Below are 21,657 nucleotides of genomic sequence, written 5' to 3'. Positions count from 1 at the left end.
TTTTAATGGTGCACCAACATCTATGGTGGGCTCCGGTACCGACACAGTCTGTGTTCTGTTCCCAGGTGGAGTCACGGAGGAGGAGGGTCAGTGGACATCTTTGGCTAACCCCTTTTTAGATCGCTTGAATGAGTCTGGGATTATGTTTTGATCAATAATGATAGTCGAGCACAAACAAAGTAAAATATACTGTGCCAAATATTTGTGACCGTCAAATTTTATAGCAAACACAATTCTCAGGACAGGACAGTAGAACTGTAGCTGGCAGTGGCTATAGTATATAATAATTATCATCATCTTGCATATATGACTGGATCTGTTGCATCATTCAGATACCTGAGGCATTTTAAATGCCTAGGACACATTATGCTGCTTTTTAATTTTTTTTTATAAAAGGTCAGCACGTTTGTGTAGATGTGCACTGTGTTGCCAATGTAATACCACAGCAAACCTTTCCAACTTAATTCTGAGTAAGTGTACCTATTGTGTTAGTCTACTTTAGTTTCTTGATCTTGGTGCCCTGTGAGGTCATGAAAGCTGGCTCCTTGAAAATGTTCTTGCCGGTGCTCCACTAAACAGGACCTAAAAGGACCTAACTGGGGACATGGAGGTGCTCGGTCTTGCGCTTCGCTCTGACTCCTTGTTTAAAACGCATTGTTAGCTGCGCAGCGTGATCTGGACACGGTGGCAGTGGTGAATGAGGGCCGCTACATGTGGTGGTGCCACGGCCAATTGACTTCCAACTGAAACGGCTGGATGAAATCAATGGATTGCTTGGAAAAACTCACCTCCACAGGCAAGTAGGCTATTTTAATTATTTGTTACTTGAACTGTGAGTGTTACAGGTTTCCTGAAACTAACGCTACAAATAATGGTTCATGTTGCTGTTGCCGTTAAAGTTTGTGTGAGAGATCAGCTAAAACACATGACCAAGTTAAAAGTTATTTGTATTGTATCCCGCGTAGAGGAAAGTTATGAAGTTACTTTATGTACGAGTTCACATTTCTTGCATTATGACAGTCAACAATCAATGTCGCTAGTAAAACATTGCAGTTTGACTATGTCAGACAGGTGGGAGGATTATGCTCAACTTTCTTTGCAAAGTGAAGAGAGGACGGACACTGTTCAGGAGCTAAAATACCTTCATGAAGTGAAGGCATCCAGTTGACAGCAAGGCATCTGTGGTTCACCCAACACCAGAGCTTCTGGAGAAGTCGTGAAGAAGAGGCCTTCACTTTCAAATCTCACGGAGCAGGTAAATCTACTTATTCCATGAACAATAAGATATGGAAACTGGCCACAATTCTGTGATAAGGAATAAAGTGAAGTTATTCAACAAATCACATTACACTGCACTTTTGCATATAAAATTACAAAGCCATCCTTCAGCTTGGGCAGTATGTGCTTTTTCATACCTTCGTGACATGTCTCAAATGGGTCAAACTTTGTCTTGCATCACAGGTCATGTACAATTGCTGTCACAGTGATGGATGACTAAAGCAGATGTTAAATGTTGGGCAATGACTGGGGATTTTTACACACACAGACATTTAAAGCGTTCTTTGACAACTGGAATGTGGCTACTCCCATTTCAGTGTTGACGGTAAAGGTGTCTGTGCTGATGGGAAGTTCCTGTAAGTAGAAAAACATGTGATAAATATTACAAAGTCGGCTAACTTTTCATAGACTGGATATCCTGAGAACTATCGTCTGTATTTAGTGAAGAAATGTGGTTTGAGATTACAAAGTAAAACTGAATTCAATTCAATTTTATTTATAGTGTCAAATCACAACAGAAGTCATCTCAGGACACTTCACACATTGAGCAGAATACGCTCACAATTTCCAGAGTCAACACAATTTCAAAGTCCTAACATCACCCACCCAGGGGCAAGTGTAACAGCGACAGTGGCGAGAAAAAAACTGCCTTAATAGGCAACTGAAATGCCCTCTGAACTGAAACTGCATTCAAACAGAGAACACATTTGTTTCCTCTCTTACAGCTTTCACGTGAGTGTTTAGAGGAATAGTGCAATTTTTGCTGACCATGGTAACTATAGCATATCATGTGCTAATTCTAAAATATTTGTGTTTCACACATGGTTGTAATCTGCCAGTAAACAGTAGGAGCAGAGGTTGACAACCAGAAAGTTGCTGTTCTTTCATGCCTGCCAATATTGTCCATGTTTCATACTCGCCGGAGACAAAGACGAGTATATATTTGTGATTATGGCGACAGCCGGAAAAGCTGATTGAACTTATTTGGCCAAGGCGTTTCCATATCACATTTAGTGTATCAGCTGTTGAATTTTGGCATTTCCATATAGCTTCAAAAATATGTTTATGGAAAATGTGCTTTTTTAACTATTTGATCACTTACCATGACATTCTGTACACACATTCATGGTTCCCAGAGGATGTTGTATGGCTTCACCATCACTTACTGGTGTCCACATGTAACCTTCAATACTTGGACATGTTTTCTTTGAAATGCTGCGAGTTCCCAGAAATGTTTTTCATGTCAGTCAATTGTCCTGAATGTACTAGCGGTGTTACAGGAAAATATATTTCCTGTTTGCAGGGACATATTTTACTTTCAGTTTCTCTAGAATGTGAACAAACTTGAATGCTGACTTTTAAACAAGTTTAATGGAACGCTGCCAATGGTAGAACAAAGGGGGAGGAGCTAATATACTGTGTAACTACAAAACCACCAGTTCTCACAAGCGTGCCAGAGAAGGCCCAGCGGTTTATCTCGAAATCTGTGAAACCATGTCCCTCGACTCTCAGAGTCAGACAGAAGACGTGGACGGCTGTACAGCAAGGAACCTGAATACAGGTAATCTGCCCTTTCCTGCCTATTTTGTTTAAACTATGGTTGTATTTTTAATGTGCTGTGTTCTTTGACTGGAAATGTTTCCTCAATCATGGCTGAAATAACCCCTATTGCTGCTTTTGAACATATTGTGGAAGTCCCAGATACGCCAGGTAATCAAACGGTGTTCTGTGTGAGTTCATAACATCACCCGGAGGTGCTCTGTAAATGTCAACAATTTTTAAAATGCTTGTTTTCTGAATGGTGGAACCTACAAAGTTTCCTCTTGTATCCATATTTTGTATTTATTTAAAGATGTTTAAAATGCACGATCAAACAGCCTTTTGCCGTGAGTGTAGCATATTTAATTGATGTCAATTTGTAATGACGGCTCCAAGGCAAGGTAGTTTGATTTTCTTAAATGCCTCCTCAGCATGCCACTCCCGTGAGCGGGACAAGGAGATGAGGAAAGGCAAATTGAGAAGTGAGAGATGCACTTGGAATTTTGACAGCAGTTGTAACAAAGGATATCATTGGTCAAACATTTTTACGTCGACGGAAATCCGCTGAATTCACGATCAGGGGTGATTTATTAGATCCCACCATTGTTTTTTATATTTCCATGCAGATGTTCAGACTTAAGGTTGTGCTTGTGTGAAAAGGCCTCTTTTTAAAATAAATTGCAGTTTTGATCATATTTGGAATATGTCTATGCAACACAGAAATGTGGTTATTCATATCCCTGGATACATGATACTTGACACTTCTACCATCTGACAGATTTTCCCTGCTTATTTCTCATTTCTCACATTGTTTTGTAGATGTGGATCCATGTGGTGAAATCCGAATGGTGCTGATTGGAAAGACGGGCAGTGGGAAGAGTGCGTCGGGAAACACCATCCTAAATCGACAGGCGTTTACATCGGCCTTCTCTCCACGCTCCATGACGTCGGAGTGTGAAAAGGCCAAAGGAGCGGTGGATGGACGAAGGGTTGCAGTCATTGACACACCAGGCATTTATGATACAAAGTACCAGGAAGCTGAAGTGATCAGAAAGCTGAAAGAGTGTATCTCTCTCACCGCCCCCGGTCCCCATGTGTTCCTGATTGTGATCAAGGTGGGCAGATTCACGTTGGAAGAACAGAAAACAGTTGAACTCCTTCAGCAGGTGTTCGGAGATGAAGCGGTAGCTTACACCTTGGTGCTCTTCACTCACGGTGATCAGCTGGGACGCACAAGTATCGAAAATTTCTTTCGACAAAGTCAACCGCTTTGCAATTTGATTGCAAAATGCAACTGGCGGTATCACGTCTTAAATAACAAAGTTCCAGATGACGAACAGGTGCCTCATCTGCTCGCAAAGATAGGAACTATGGTCTGTGATAATGGAGGAACATTTTACACGAATGAAATGTTCCAGTTGGCTGAGCTAGCAATCAAAGAAGAGGAGGAGAAAATTATGAAGCAGAATGCAGAGCAAAAGCACAGAGAAGAACAACAACTGAGGTCAATGTTTAAGGGGGAACTGCTGGAGAAAAAGTTAAATTCTCTTAATGAAGAGCACAAAAATAAATCAAGAGAAAAGGCAGAAAAAAGAAACAAATTCCTTGAAACCGGTTTGATAGTAACATCGGCTGAAGTCGGTGTTGCAGTTGGGGTTGCTGCAGGCACTGCAGGTGGTCCGTTATGCATGGCCCTCGGAGCAGCGGTGGGTGGAGTTGTCGGGGCTATTGTGGGTGTTTTGGCACCAGCAGCAGTAAAATCTCTTAAAAAGAAATGCACTGTACAATAAAACATACACTGCATTTATAGGGCCAGTTTGCTAAAGAAAGCACTGACACAGCTACCTGTACGCTTTTTAAAAACGTTGGAAATGAAGTGTCAACAGATATATTCTGTGTAATTTGAGATCTGGAGGCAACTTCCAGCTGCACTAATCAATGTTTTTTTTTATTTTTTTTTTAACAAATGTGTATAATGGGAAAACGGGCACTGAACCCACAGATAATTCACCCAACTCTGCCGTTCTTTCGCTTCATTGTCTTTGGTTTTACAGCCAACAACTTTATGGTTTTGGTTCACACTCACCACTCAGGTTTTCAATGAATCTGCTGCCTGATAAATCCCCTCGTACCTTCACAAACGGAGATTTGAGCTATTCAAGATCCAGATATTTCCCTCAGGATTTGGAGACAAAGCCAGAGCAAAAGCAGCCCCTCCATGTTTCCCCCATCTCTAAATAGTTAATGGAATCGTTCTGCTAATGTGCTACAGCTGTATATAATAGTGTTTATTAAGATTTGTTGTGGGTCACTTTTACTATGTTTTCTCAACAGCAACCCTGTATGTGAAGCACCTTGAGATATTTTTTTGTATTTTTAAAATTTGTGATATAAATCAAATGTATTTTTGAAGTGTCCATGGATTAGACCGTTTTTTCTATGTTAAAACTGTTTTAGGCAGTTATGAAGTGGATGTGTGTAAAGTATTGTGAAGCAGATACAAACTCTGCAGGCTAGTTTCTCTTTGACAAACTGCACACATGCAACCTGTCGTGGGGTAATGGTGAAATAAATTATGAAAAATATGAAACAATACTGTCGATTACCTGCGTATTTCTCTCTCAATCCACGTCTGCCTTTTTTGTCTTTCTCCTGTTCAAAATCAGTTTCTTACTCTGTTGCCAGCTGGACTCGCTGGCCCTCAGGGAAAATGAACCTCTCTCCTCAGATGTACACATGCAGGCTCACAAAGGGCACACAAATATAGTAATTTCCTTGCTCTTACATGTAACGCACTCACTAAGGCAACAGACTTATGATAAGTGGTTTTCTCATGCGAGAGTAATTGTTCCAAAGGCCGCAGAATAGGCCAACAATAGAGGTCTACAGTTATGTTTGGTGTGCTTTGACATTACAGCAGCTGTGCTCATTTCAAGCAAAGACCAGAAAATAAGTGTGCCTGTCTGAGCAAAACTGTGTGTTGTGTGTATATGTGATTTTTTTTTTTCACAACAAGAAAATGCACTTTATACACAACATGGTCCCAAATAGTTAAGTGAAATGGTTACAGCTTGGTTTTGTACATTTTCAGCCTTGCTGCCTTTCAATCCCCATGCTGTAATGCACATTTCAATTTGTGCAATAAAAAAAAAACATGCATTTAAATGCTGGGAATTCACAAAAGTCGAAATATCCCAGAGTTTAGTCCCCTAACAGTTGATCTTCAAGGAGCTCCAACAAAACGTCTGTGGTTGGTTATGTTGAAAATAGTTCCAACTGGATACCCAAATACAGATGTATCTCTGACAGTGTCATATTATAACCTAATCTGCTAACAAAAATCAAATGGGTATTGTTGCTGATAAAAAATCAACACTTGCTCCTGCACTCACTTGAAGCTCTTTTATTTAATCAGTCAATGTTTCGGTCTATTGACCTTCATCAGGACCTAGTGACCTCGTTTTGTTGCTGATATGCATATTGTTTCTGTTATTGGCCTACGCCTTTTATTTTTTTTAAGGCCGACTCCTTTATTTTTTTTGCCGTTTCCTGCTTCTCTGCATGGCTTGAGCACTGTCATGTGAATGCTTGTGTTGTTGCCATTGTCCTTTTTCTCTTCTGTCTAAATTTTTAGCCAGCACTTCATTGGTTTCAGAACATCTTGCCAAAGCACTGCAGTTGAAAATGAGCCAGCTGGCTAACACTGGCACATTTACATAAATTATGATTCATGTGCATTGGCCTTTTTATAAATGAACTAAATTATGTTAAAACATCTACTGAAGCTAAAACATCAGATTTTCATATTATATGTAGACCTCAAATGAAGGCATGAATATATATCCATGTATTTCCATGTTTTGCACATTGTTTTAGTTTGGTTTAAGTTTTTAATTCCATCATCAAGTTGCGGTAGAATTTATCACCAACTGTTTAATCTCAGTGCACCCGGCTCCTAATATTTGCACAACAGTAGTAGGTGGATACATGCATTAGTTCACACTTTTGTTGGAAATGTTGTCCTTTATTAGAATGGAAACCTGACTTGACCAGTTTAGGTTTTGATCCTGGAGAAAGTAGTTTAACCATGAGGAGGCGGATTATAAAATTCGGATGTGGGTCATTTTCGAAAGCACAACACCTATTTTGATGATAAAATATACGGATGAATGGATTTGAAGAGTTGCTTACTTCACACTACAGTTGACAGATACCATGTGCTGCCCCTCACCCACCGCATGTAAATTCATATAAAGAGCCAGATGGATTATCTAGGTTAAGTAGTAGTTGCTGACATTTGTTGTCAGCAAGTGTTCGGGTGAGAAAACCGATTGTGATAAAAACAAGTCCATTCAAAAGCCATTGTAAAAATAGTCGGACTGAAATAAACATTACATAACGTGTTAATAAATGGATTACCTAGGTAATAAATTAATTGATAATAAACTACCTATTAATCACATTTAAGCCACTAAACCCTTTCTATAAGCATGAGATGCATTCAAGATACAAAATGGAGATACACAAAGATTGTTTATTATTTTCAGATGGAGATGAATAATTCAAGGTTTATGAGGTTAATTTCAAATAAAATACAAACAATAACAATACAATAAAATGGTAGGAACATGCACATGGTAGTGGTGTCAAAAGAGCAGAATGTGAACAGTAATTCTGCAGGGTTTGCCTGGCATGCTTCAAGCACAAGTTTACCCCTCCCCTCCCCCCAACATACACATCCATACAGAACGGGAGAGAGAGAGAGAGATGTGCTGAGTGAATATACTCTTCCATGAAGCATGAAAAGCGTTCATTGTGTCACTATGTAGCACATCTACATCCATGCTCATCCAGCGAAGCACAGCAGTGCAGACTCTGAGAATTTTCTCATCCCCCTTTTTGTTTTTTAACTTCTTCTAATTTGCTTTTTCTTTTGCAGTCAAATCTGACTTTCACACACTCAGGCTGGCCACAGTCGATCCAGAGGTGATGGAGTTATCACTGATGGCAGCACAGGTAAGGAAGCGGAAATACGTTTATCAGTCAAGGAGGCGTTATGTTTTCAGGTTGTCTGTACGTACGCACATCCGTTCCATTCTTGTGAACGTGATATACATAAGGATATATATAAGGTATTTCTCAAGGATTGATTGGATTTTGTTGGTCAACATCACCGATGCTACCTCCATTCTTGTGAGAATGCTTTCTTAAAATTTGGCACAAACTTGGACTCCAGGATGAACTGATTAGAAATTGGTCACCGTGACCTTGGAAAGGCACATTTTTGGCCGGAACTCAAGAATGTATGACAATTTCACCCAAATGTCTTTTAGAATAAAATGATTAAATGATGACATTTAAGACAGACATGGATGTAAACCGCAACATGACAGAGACACACACACACAAGACAGTTATTCTAGTTTTACATGTGTGATGGTATCGGATGTTTTTGTTGTTTTTATGACTAACAATCACAACAATCGTGAAATCCCTCACGTCATGTCTGATATTGGAAGAAGTTTATTTAAGTAGACATAATGCAGATGCTATGGGATCTTTCTATTTATCACTCTGTATAACTCGGGCGTGAAACGTAGCTGCACGCACTGAGTCACAAGACATCTAGGAAAGTTGTAAAGTACAAATTTGAATGGTAGTTATACGATTCTAGACAGTGCACACATACAAAGATGACACAGAAGCAGACTGCAAAGTAGAAGCCATGCAGGCAAGGGCTCACGCTTTATTGGAAAACAACAAGTCTATGAGGGCTGCTTCAGTCCTTTGTGAGTAGAGTGAAGCATCCCTGAGCCATAAACACATGTACTGTGTTGAGCCTGAGAGCAATTTTCGTTCCAGTTATATCGTTAAACTAACATTTTTTTTTTAAGTTTGACAAGGATACTGATACCATGAAGCAATTTGCCTAACTCAAACTAAATATTGCTTTTATTTCTCACAGCTTACTCTGCTGCTATATTAAGTATAATTTTCATGATTTGTCTGCTAGTGTCAAAATAGGTTTCCATTAAGTAGTTTTAAATATAAATTAAAGGGGCTTCTGTTTTTTCAGAGCATGCATTATACACATTTTTAAATTTTGTATGCCAGTGCTCTTGAAATTCATAAAAATGAGGAGAATTAATCTCCATCTACAAAGAAGCTGATATTAACAATAGATGAAGTGATTCTTTTTGCTGGTGGGTTTGTTTCCTGCTATCCCAGTTACTGCAGCAGTCCTATCTCCTCTCCGGCTCTGTGTGGTGGTAAAACATCAGTGTCCCATTTTCTCCCTGTCTCTTCTGACCTATGCTGTTGAGTTTTTACTGGCCTGAGGGCAGAACTTTGTGACAACCAAGCTCCATTTGTTAAGTAAAGAGCTTTGCTGCCTATGGATGTATTTTGAAAGTAATTACTGTGGCTTTTCCAGTGCCGGCAAAGTGAAAGTCCTGCTTTTACTGCATCGAGTCACTGTTACTTTATTGCTCGATTCGCTAGAGGAAGTTTTTCCTTTCTTGTCAGAAAAGAAATGTGTGGTTTATTAGTTATGTCTTTTAGATGAGCAATGAATTGAGAGAGGTTTCAAGTTGAAGCTGGACACTAGATGGTGTTATTGAGACTGAGCTTGGACTGAGCCACTACTTCTGCAGTTTTTCTTTATTGTTCAATTGTTATTTTGAACAGGAGAGAAATGTATACATTTATCTCTATTTTTGTAGACTCCTAACAGCTTGAGGTTTCATGTATCAAACATGTTTGCCACTAAAGTGCACCAGGAGTGATGTTGAATAATAAATGGGAAACTAGAAGCCAGACACATGCAGCGAATAAGGTATCCATTTCCTGCAGTGTACACTGTCCAGCTGTGCAGATGTGATGTGAAATCCCCTTTGATAGCCACCTGCTCAAAGGTACTAAATCAGCTAACCCTCTGTGCAATGACACACTCAAGTTACTGTGAAAGATGTCGCCGCCTTTCCACAATCAATTTCTGAATGATTGTAAAATTTCATCCATTTTGAAAAATTGCTGCACAGAAATTGGGTCCCATTTTCTGATTTCTGGATTGAGCGGTATTCCCCTTTAAATTCCTGAACATTTTCACTGAGCCGGTCTACTCCAAACGTGAACCCTGTCTAGCTGAAGGAGTTTGATGGAAAGCCTCATCTGATAGCCATCTGTTCTCAGATACTTAATCAGGTGTGCTCAATGTGTGGTCTTTAATCACCCAACGCTAACTGTCTCTGCACACTCTGCAGTCAACGTCTTACTAGAGACAACCGTGCACCTCCAAAACTTTGTCTCTTAGAAATTGATAAAAGACGGAGGTGGTTTTGCAGCTGAAAGGCTCAAGGGGGACTGAAATGCATCATAGATGTGGTCAGCATATTAACTACATAATAAATCGACTAATTTTAAAATAATTTTTCTAAGAGCTGGAGAAAAAGCTTAAGAAGAACATTTAATTTTGTTAGAATGTCATGTCCATCATCATACAGATGTTCCTGTTTCTATCACTGATATGTCCTTGAGCAAGACACTGAGCTCAAACAGGGACCAGTAGACTTCTTTTGTGAATATTAGATTGTGTTTAATTAAGTTGTGTCTATCAAGGTGTATGTGATGGAGAGTTAGGTCAGATTACCATCTGCTAAAGCGTTTATCAAGTACTTCAGGGGGGGGCGGGTATCTTCGACACAGACACGGATCTGATGCATCATTTGCAGCTCCTCTTCTCTGTTAAGCGAAAAGGGCTGTTTGTATAAGAAAAGCACGTTTTATCATAGTTCTAAGCAATATGAAGTTCAACACTGTAGGCATAACTTTGAATTTGTGCATTTCTATCGGTGTTGTGCAGATGCAGTGAATATACTTTAAAGTTACCATACAGTATTTTAGGATTCAAAAAAAGATTTTATAAACAAATGTATCATTCCTCATTTTATTAATATCTAGACTAGAGGTCTTCAGTGTTTTCAGGCCAAGGACCCCCAAGGCCTATAGTGACCCGGAGTAGGGACCCCTATTACATATCATATCAAATTGTGTTGCTAATAAAACCAGGCCAATAATAATGTGTAGTGCAGCCTATATTGCCATGTATAATGTTGTAAAGATGTATGTATACAATGCTAAGCCATTCAAATAATAATTGTTGACAGATTCATATTTTAATTCCATTTTGGCATTTCTACATCGCAATTTCTCAACATAATATTAAACAAACATGAAGATTTATATTTATTATAGGTGCATACACGCTTTGGAACGACCTGCCCGCGGAGATCAGTGTCATCTTTTAAATCACTTCTTAAAACTCATTTTTACAGACTTGCCTTCCTGTGATGCCGTCTTTTTATCTTTTTATCCCTTCATCCCATTGTTTTTCTTTCTTTGCAAGCACCTTTTTAATCAAGCTAACAATAATTTCCTCTTATGTCCTCTGTACATTTTATACAATGATGCTTTTTACTGTATTTGTGTGTGTGTTGTGATTTTAACCATGTCAAAGCACTTTGTTAACTGCTGTTTTTAAAGGTGCTATACAAATAAAGTTATTATTATTATTATTATTATTATGTTAAGGTGTATTTTTGGACATGAAAAAAAAGTTTGATGAATATATATCAAATAATTTCGGGGACCCCCTGCAGTAACTCTGCGAACCCCCTGTTGAAGATCTCTGATCTAGACATTTGTGACCATTGTACAGAAATCTGGCATGTCCTGTATGGAAGGAATACCAAGGCTTTTCACCAAGTCTGAACTATGGTAGATGTTTTCTTTTTCTAGGTGACTGTGCCTGCACAGTAAGAAGTTTCTCCTCAACATAAAAACAATTGGAGTCCAGAAGCAGCTGGAATAACTAGGTCATACAATCCCTCAATACATGGGCTATCGATGAATCAGATCCTGAGGCCTGGAATAGGTTATACCTCCTTCATGTGTAGTCTGGACGTTTACTTCACTCCCACTGAATGTTGCATCGTCTTTTTGTTTTGCAACACAAACACAGGAGTCATCTAAGGTGGATGAATGTCTATATGTGTAAAATGTGAAAACATCTTGTCAGTGTCTCTTCCTTTTATTATTCCAGCTACGAGAGTTGAGATAACCTGCAGAGATAAGGTTATGACTCTGCCGAACACATTAAGCATACAGCCAGATGAGTCACTCATGGCACGCATAGTGTAAACCGTAATAATGCTTTATTCATTCAGCATGGATGGCACCACAGATTAAACACACATTAGACATGTATATGCGTGGACACAACTGTACTTTTGTTATGTAAATGAGTCATTGAGATCATTGGAGAAAATCTTTTAATATATGCATACATTCATGTTTACCATCTAACCTGGAGCCTCATTACATTAAAGTGTATTTTGTGAGTAAAAGTATACTATTTTGATGATACATTCAATCATGTTGATTTAGCTTTAAATGAAATGCAGCAAATGGGTCATTGTTTTTCTGTGATACCTTGGCAGTTAGCATTATCCCAATGCAATAGCAGATTTCTTTTGTACCTAGGATTAGGATAATCTCTCTCACACAGCATATATTACTGATATTACATTACAATGTGCATGTGCGTGTGTTTGAAGCATGAAGGGTCTTATGAGAGCCGGATAAGGTCACTCAACGATGTCGATGAATGCTGTTCTTTCCTCGTCTGTCAGGCTCCGAAGCCTCCAGCAAAACGAAGCAAAGATTCAACCAGCCATGAGAACAAGCCTCTCTCTTTCTCGCTCTCTCACGTAGTTTTTTCTTCGTACTCACCATAACCTACAGACGGGAGTCTCTGCCTTGTCACGCTCCTCTTCTCACTTATTCTCTTCTCGCTCATTCTATTGTCTCTGTCTTCCTCTCTGTTAATCTTGCTCCCTCCATTATTATTATTTTTTTTTGTTCTGAATTCATTCATCTCGAGTCCCCTCTGGACATAATAGCGGCAGTATTTTCTTCTCATTTCACGGCAAAAGTACTTGGAAATCATGGAGTTTATTTTCAGCTGCTTCCACGTTTTGATTTAGTTTGCTTGATTTCATTTCATTATTATTTCAGGGCAAAATCATCATCTCGTGAGAGTCATTTGAAATGCACTCTGTGTTAGCAGGAGACTGTATCTGCAGGTCTTTTAAAAGCCTTAATAAAATGAATAAAACGTTTTAGTTAAATGTATTGCCTCATTGAAAGAGATTTTTAAACCAAGCTTAATTTTGATGCAAATAGAATAGAGTGGCTGATCATTTAAATAACGTAATTAAAAGTGCTTATACATTTAATGTAACTCTAGGCCTACATAACTTACGACTCCGCTCACCAGTCACTTGTTAGCATTGTCATTGTGAGCATTCAGCTCAAAGCCCCGGTGCACCTCAGTACAGCTTCAGTGTCGCTATCATGTCTGGAGACCTTTTAGTGTTGTTATAATGCAAATGTTTCAAATATTCTAAAATCATTTGATGAATTGGATGTTTATTACATGACTGGGTGAGGGCACACATACACCACAAACTCACAGACACACTGTATAAGTTCTGTGACCAGATCCTTTTTGCAGACGTGCAAAGGAGAGAAATGAATGTTTCATATAGTATTTTCTTTTTATAGATCTTCACCCTTTCTTCCGCCCTCTCCTTTTGTTTCTCTTTCTCACTTCTGTATTTCCCCTCCTGTCTTCACTTTCTCTTTCTCTCTTGTTCCGTTTCTTCTTCACAACAGATGTTTCATGAAGAAGCACAGAACAGCTGCCTGCTGCGGGGCTGCTTATATTCACCCTTTCATTTCTTTTCCATCCTTTTTCTTTCATCCCTGTTTTTTCTGTTCAAGCGAACACGGATGGAGACCCACATTTCCAGCCGTGGAAAAATCGATTTTGAAATTTATAAAATGCAAATATAATCTTAATTTGCTTGGTAAAGTTGCGTAGTTGAGAAAATGTGCACAAGGCTGACATATTTCCCTCGCCCAGGAGCAAACTTCACATCGCTGGCTACACTAATAGCTTGTGAAATAAATAGCTTGTGAGACAAATGCCTCATAAATGATAACTGAGCTCTCGGCCGTCTTGCCCTAACCCCCATCATTGGCTAATTATGGGAGAGTTCTTTTTCTTCTTCACCCAAAATCCACTTATTCCGCTCAAGTTCCCCTCATTTTAAATAAACCCCAGCCTCGTGTGTGTGTGTGTGTGTGTGTGTGTGCTTCCAGTGATTGATGAGTGTGTGTGCGCGTGTGCATGTGATCACCAGAGGCGGTATCTGAATCTCCTCTTAGAAGAACATTATATAACTTTATCAACCGTCACTTTCCTGGAGACACACACTCACACAGATGCAAAGACTACACACATATGCTTCCTACATCTAAATCCCCACAGGAGACACACTCACAGATGGGCACAGGAAGCATGCTCGTATGCCCACTTATTATACACAAAAGTTATGTTGTGCATCTGATACGCCATGTGGCAGTAGCTTTCTCATTTTCAGAGATTTAGAGATTTGAAGCTCTATATGCACGTCTCTAATCCCACATTCAATGTAGCACTGCACGCTATACCAGGATGTCCTGTCTAATCTGTCTCTGGATTGGGATGATACGAGGGATACGGGGAGGTGTGGGACAACCTATGGAGGGAGAGAGGAGAGTAAATAAATGAAGTTAGTGAAGAAGGTGCAAGAGAAATATGTTTTACAGGTGGCAGCAAGGAGAGTCAATGTGATGAGAGAGTGGGAGGCAGAAGTATGTAGGGACAGATGCACGGGGAAGATAGTGTCAATCAATAAGGGTAAACAGTTGGGTATTACGTCATGGAGATACGACAAGCATGTGGCAGCATCAGGGTTTGATTTTGAATAGAATAAAAATAGAAAGGCGAGGTTAAGGAAAGAGGACAATGGAGTCCTGTTTTATCATAATAACCCCGTCTTTCTCGTTCTCTCTCATTTATTTTCTCTTTTGGGATTAGAAGCTAATACAACAGTGTGATGGCCGTAGACAGCTGTTATAAGTTACTCATTTAGAGTGTTAAAGAAAGGAAACATGCAGATAGAAGACTAAAGAGGTGACATGTCTTGATTTGATTACTTGATCCTTTGATCCGTTTGCATAACATGATGTACACAAGCAGGACGATGCATGTTCTCTCGCCCATGCATTCACCCATCCATACACACACAATATGCACACATACCGTCCCAACGTACACACTAGCAGTGTACGTGCTGGCAGGTGCATGCCATATGTTCATCGTGTATGCATGTGTGTAAAACACAGCAAGCAAAAACAGGAAGCCTACATTTGATTACTTGTGTTGTGCGTGTATCAGAGTCCCAGATGTAGATGCAGAAAAGCTGATCATCCTGGTGAGTCAGCAGGCTGAGTCGACCGCCATGTGCTCACAAAGCTGTTGGTTCAAATCTGATTTACGACTTCCATCACGTCGTATACCCACTCACCCTGTCATTCCGACTGTTTACCGTCGTATTGTTTGAGAGACATTGTTTCAAATAATCTGTAATTGGTCTTTTTTGCACCGAGTTCTAAGTAAGTCTGAGTTGTTGTTGTTGTTGTTGTTGTTGTTGTTAATGTTCTAGCAGTCATTTTTGCATTTTTATCAATCTCTACTTATCTGACCAGGAAATTAAATCAGTGATGAAATCGCAGCTAGTGAGCTGTAGTCTGTCTGTATGAGGCTACAACACCCAGCGCAGCTGTTTCACGGATGAAAGCATCTCCTGGAAAAACTCTCCTCTGTCACCCGCGCGCGTGTGACACACACACACACACACACACACACACACACACACACACACACACACACACACACACGCGCACACACACACGTATTTATACACCTACAGTATGTGTCGATGCTGTGATCTGTGTCCTCAACACTCACTTCTCCAGTAGGAACCTCCCTCTCTCTCTTTAGTGTACATGTTTATTTCATTGGTTGTACTCTCCCTCTCTTTGTCTCACACATGGAGTTCAGTCTCCCGCCTTCATGAAGCGCTGCCCCCCCCTTAGATGCACTCAGCCTCAGAGTGTAGGACAGACAGGAACGCCAGAGCTGATCTTTCTTCACACACAGCCGGCAGTAGGTACAACTCTTTCTCTTCTCGTTTCTTTTCTTGCTCCATCTCTGTCTTCTTGATATTTTTACTGTGCTCTCTCCCATCTCTAACCCAACACACTGTAAGCATCTCTCTCTTCTGTTTGTCTAAGCTTACATTCTAACGAGAAGTAGCAAGGAACCTATGATTTAAAAAAAAAAACGTTTTATAGCTACATTTATCTGCATGTTGTAGAAATATTAACTCAGCTTGAATGGTGGAATGGCTTGTGTGTGGGCTTACAAACATGCAGGATACCCTGCTGCTCCAGGTGCAACACAAATTCTGATATAGCAGTTTTAGTCAAACTACCTGCATTGGATAAACTTTCTCTCCACCTAATGAATCTATGATACATTAGACTGAGTTGACGTGAAACCAGCTGTGTCTCTTACTTCTGTTGTTGTGATGCTTGAGTGTGGTAAGAAATTCCTCCTGGGTTTTCTTTTGTAATTACAATTTATATTTGGGCTACTTGTGTCTTTGCTTACGCTTTTTTTATGTTGACTCATGTTGTAAAATCACTTCTAACTACGTGGGGCTGAGTGGCTGTATGCGTGTGGGCTTCTACTACTGCAGCTGGTGTCAGATTTCTGTAACACTACCTGGTATGTTGTTAAATGGCACCCATCCGTCATGTGAGGAGTCACATTTTTGACTCCTCACAAAGTTCTTTTATGTTTGACGATTATGTATATGGGTCAAATACATTTACAGAGTATATCACTGGTCACTATAGCAAAAGTGTGTGTGTGTGTGTGTGTGTGTGTGTGTGTGTGTGTGTGTGTGTGTGTGTGTGTGTGTGTGTGTGTGTGTGTGTGTGTGTGTGTTGCAGAATTGTTCGAAGAGGATCATATTAAGCCCTTTCAACTGAGTACAGATAAACATTTAAAATGGTAAGAAACGGATGTAGTAGAAATGTGAAGTAGTTGTAAAGGTCACTCCCTTGTATATCTAATTTTAGTCTCGATGAACAGATTCCCACTTCTAATGTTAGCCTACTTAGTGTGTGTGTTTGTGCATGTGTGTGTGTGCCCGTGCCTGGGAGTGTTCCTGATTTCACTAATTTAATATTCTGTTGTCGTACGACGTATTCACCTACTGAGGACATTATTGTGTAACATCCCACTAATTAATTTATTGTAGCTTGTTTAGTTGAGTCCTTCTATACTGTGAGAAAACTAAGTGAAAATCCGTTAAACCCACAGGATTTTACAGAGCATCTAGAGCGTCTGAAACATAGATTACAATTTACCTCTGAGGTTAATGCAGTGGAAACCACTGTGGGTGTTGTGAGCTGAAGAAGATGTATAAAAAAAGATGAATTATTTTTCATTTTAGTCTTGAAAACAGGTCATAATGCTCCAATTGACTGACTTCTTGTCTCTTTCAAAGAGTGATTGCACTTTGAGGTGTTTCTCTCCTCTGTCTACATCCAGACAGACAGGCACTGTCAGAGCCTCAGCAATAACAAATGTGTTGTTTGCATTAGGAAATGCATTCCATTTGTGGCATAGATGGTAGCCTTTCAATACCATTCGTTTGAGTGCACGCTTGCAGCCGTTTTTAGGAGCATGTTACTGGAGTGTCGTCCTCGAGAGTACAACAGAAGCATTTGAAAGCCTTCACTTCATATTGTTGTTTGCCTTTTGGTGCATTCGTTCTGAAATTCTGAAAAAATAGAATATGGCTACTTTGATTGAGAAGCTCACTTGGGCCCCTGGGGTGGGGAGGGCCCGTAGTGAGAGTAGGCCCTCCAACAGTGTATGGTTTTAGGTGGAGAACAGGCCCTTGCCAGTAATTCAGATATACAACGGAAATACGTCTGTATTCAGGAAGAAGAACTTGCATTGGGTTTGAAATTGTGCCATTTGTTATATATCCCATTGAAAAAGCATTCCTATCTCTGCTGTGTTTTTACAGTGTTACAGTGTTCTACCATCTTTCCCTGTCACTGGATCAGTTTAGAGATTGGATGAACGTGGTGTCAATTAATAAAATTTTCCATTGAATTTTAATGCTCACCCCCAAGAAAAGCTATTAAAGGACTACTACCAGTTCGTGCAGATACTAAGATCATGTTTATGTTATTAAAGAAGGAAAGCAGAAGCAATTTAAGATTACATTTTCAAAATTGTTTTCAAGTGATTTTTTTTCTTCATTATTTAATATCGTTATAAATATGATTGATAGATAAAAATTCAATACAATGAATTATTTCTTCTTTTCGTTGGTATTTTGTCACACAGCTATGCAATGATGATTCCTGGGTCATATGTATGTTGATGTTGTCCAATGTCAAGTCTGTATTTGATCAGTGGACAAGATGATACGATGTATGCTGGCTAGTTTAAGTGCAAAATCTTTCAAGACTGACAGGCTGATCACATCTACAAGCCGAGCGAGCTTCGCGTCTTTCAAAAATACAAGCAGCATGCAGAATATATGAAATATGATTTGTCTTTTTTCATGTTGTATGACATTAGACTATTTGTTCTTAAAGATTCTGCTTAGTCATGTCGATGGTAATTCACATGTGCGTTCGGCAGAATAGGCAGAATTCCCCATCAAGAATCCACTTGAATTGCTCCTTTCAATTGACCATGCAGCGTAGCAGCATGCGCTAGGTATTTAGCTTTTTGCCCCGTGCAGTTCTAAAAACAAACCCATATCTTTGGGTTGTTTGTCTCGCAGGCTTGTGGTGTCATAACTCTTGCACATGTTCATATTCGATACTGTTTTTGTTGATGACCCTTCGGTGCTGTTTTACTCATAGAATGAGACACCGCTTCTAGGCAGAGGCTTTTTTTTTAACGAGGTGAACAAATTCAGTGCTCCCTTCACCAGAAAATGCTTTGTCCAGGTTGCGATTGTTGTCTGTACTATTGGGTGATTTGGTTGCATGTTTGGATGCTTCAAGTTCTTACAAACCAGCACGAGAACGCCAACATTTAGTCCCGTCCTTTTCCTCCACTCATGAAAAAAACGCAGGAGGTGGTTAATTAAATATACATATTAAGTGGCTGATGTGAGAGCTCTTAAAGCTATCTTATAAATTATGCTGCCATATATTAACGGTTGCATTTCAGGCTCTTTTTTTCCAGCCCTGCAAAAGAATGAAGACATGACACAAACAATGGTTTTGTGGTGTTTTGTGAGATGCGATGAGACGGTTATGCACCAAAAATCCTGCATATTCCATATAAGGTCTGGAATCCATACCGGTTGGGACATGAAATTAGTACATTTTTATCTGCATCCCTTAAAATGCTAATATTTTGTATTCATATTAAGTCTTGGAATCACTCACAGGACTTTTGATCTCATTCACCTGCTTAAGTGTCTCAAGTGCACCTCTGCTGCAGTAAAGAACGATGACAAGAAGCTGATTTGGCCAAAACCAGCAGACATTTGAACCTCATGTCATGACCCCAGTGATTACTTGTTGACTCATTCAATATGGGTATGTAGGAAAGTATGAATAAACCTCCGCCTCCCTGTGAAGACATTACAATCTTAGGACTACAATAAGCACAAACTGAGATGGGTTCCCATTGTAATATATATTGTAATATTCAGTGATGCTAAAAGTAAAACTGCTTTTCTTTTATTCCCCTCAGTATGACGGGTTTCCTCAGTGACAATTTGACTTTTGGGGTCAAACTGAACCTGATGCTTGAAGAATCCCAGAGCTACACTGTAAGAAAAAAATCTATTTACAGTCACAAGGGTTTGACCTCAGCTGCAGACACACTGGCTTAATGAATGAATGCTGATTATTCTTTAATACATTGTGCGTCTTCACTTTCTATTCAGTTGTGCTCGGCCATCCGTTCTTGCATTACTATGAAAACAATTAAATATTGATATGTTACAATTATCTATGCTGAGATTTTAAATATCTGCATTGACCCCTAATACAATAGGGGTGAATGGAATGTAAAAAGATAAGATCAGAATGATCTGAATATTTATCACCATAAGTATGTGAGCAACACCTTCTCAGCCCAATTGTGTTAAATCCTGCAGCTTGGTCACTGCTCCTTATCTTCTAACTATGCAGATCTACGTAACCCTCTGGTGTCTGTACTATACTTCCATTTATCCACAGTCAGGCTAGAAGTAATGGTGTTTGGCAATCACAGAATAGTACTTTTACATGCTAAAACACCCACAAGTTAAAGGGTCAAACTCACTTGAACCTCTCAGCTGTCAGAGTGAAAGTTTAAATTATTAATGCCCACTGAGCTGTCTGTTTGTATCACGGTGTTCAGACTACAGTTCGCATGTAACGCTACGAAGCGGTCCGTGTGCTTGGCTTCTTTTTTTTTTTTTTTGCAGTGTGTCATGAGCTTGTGTGAAAAATTCCAGTAAATTAAGTTCACCCACCTGAGTTTGTAACGCAGGTGTCACACCTCCAGAATGAAGAGCCAGCAGCGACACGAGCAAATAAAACAAGAGAACGCTTTTATTCTGTGTGTGTGAGAAAAAGAGTGCTTGTTCCTCCTGTAGACATGGACATTTCTGAGTAATAATTACCAGGGATGTGTGTACTGAGGGGATCTCGTTCCTGTCTGGGTGACTGGGTGCTATCGAAGTCCCCCAGACACACACACACACACACATCCAGCTGAGATAAAATTGTGATTCTTTTTTTGTCTTTCTCTTCCATCCCGTGTGTGTGAGTGTGTGTTTGTCCCCCTCTACACATAAAGCATAACGTGTCCGACTTCGTTAATCGGTCTGAGAATGAATTCCTTTGAGATGCTGATTCCCCTTCACTGTACAGTACAGCTGTCCTGAGACCAGGCACAGCTGTGGGGTTGACCTCCTGAACAGAACATGTTATTGTTCAGCCACGCTGTCCTTGTCATTATAAGATTCATTTAAGGCTGAATGAATCTCATTTTAGGTTTTTTCAGACAAAGAATATAACTGATGATCCATATTGAAGACGGTTGCATCGCGCTGCCTTCTGCACCTAAAACAGTTTAAAAGAGGAATGTTTAACTCATGGTTATATTCTTACAAAACAATTGTCCCTCGTCATTCATGGAAAAGTTGTTTAATTTATAATGTATTTGATATAAACATGACTGTTTGTTTCATCCTCAATGTAACAGTTCAATCTATTTCAACAACTTGCTGTCATTCTCTTGTAGTCATAACACAACTGCTAATATATACTGCAACATTTTAATTGTGTTTGTTTCTTGCTGGAATATGAAGAAAATGAAATCCCAATCACTGAACTACAGCTTTGAGTTCAGCATTGAACCTTCCTCAGACTTTGTCTCGTACAGAATCGAGTTGAGTCTTCAGACTTTAATCCTTCGTCTCCCTCTCTCTCTCTCCTGACAGCATTTCCCGGCTGTGAGCGGAGCCTTCATGGATTCTCCGTACAACGGCAACACGTCCCTGCAGACGTCCACCTCAAACCTCAACGCCGGCTACTCTCGACCCTCAGAAGCAGAGGATGATGGGAAAGTGTCCAGTGACACCATTTGGCTGTGGATCGCTGTGCTGGCAACCATTGGCAACATAGTGGTGGTGGCTGTGGTTTGCGCTTGTGCCTTCTGACACGATGGAAGTGAGGAGCAAAGCTGCTGCTGCTGTCTGATGATGGGGAGTCCGGAAAATATATTTTTCTTCAGAATTCATGTCAAATTGCCTTACATTTTGATTTGATTTTTGAAGTTTCAAAGAAACT

The 21,657-nt window shown here is 39.7% G+C and overlaps 1 protein-coding gene across 3 annotated transcripts; it reads left to right on the top strand.

Annotated features, from left to right (window-relative positions):
• Positions 1-1,095: 1,095 nt before the first annotated feature.
• LOC311019578 (uncharacterized protein C14orf132-like) lies at positions 1,096-21,653 on the top strand. 3 transcript variants are annotated; one of them, XM_084019116.1, is made up of 3 exons: positions 1,096-1,255; positions 7,757-7,833; positions 21,309-21,653. In XM_084019116.1, exons 2-3 carry the CDS (start codon positions 7,807-7,809, stop codon positions 21,525-21,527), a joined length of 246 nt encoding a protein of 81 aa, XP_083875242.1. In that variant the 5' UTR covers positions 1,096-1,255; positions 7,757-7,806; the 3' UTR covers positions 21,528-21,653. The 3 variants fall into 3 exon arrangements, with proteins under 3 accessions (XP_083875242.1, XP_083875241.1, XP_083875240.1); XM_084019115.1 differs by lacking the exons at positions 7,757-7,833; positions 21,309-21,653 and adding exons at positions 2,791-2,839; positions 3,637-5,404 and having other exon boundaries at positions 1,198-1,255; XM_084019114.1 differs by lacking the exons at positions 1,096-1,255; positions 7,757-7,833; positions 21,309-21,653 and adding exons at positions 2,683-2,839; positions 3,637-5,404.
• Positions 21,654-21,657: the final 4 nt, after the last annotated feature.

The sequence above is a fragment of the Eutrigla gurnardus genome (assembly GCF_963514095.1).
Source record: "Eutrigla gurnardus genome assembly, chromosome: 10".
Lineage (NCBI taxonomy): Eukaryota > Metazoa > Chordata > Actinopteri > Perciformes > Triglidae > Eutrigla > Eutrigla gurnardus.
The sequence above is the reverse complement of the archived record's forward strand: the minus strand, read 5'-3'. Positions and strand labels throughout refer to the sequence as shown.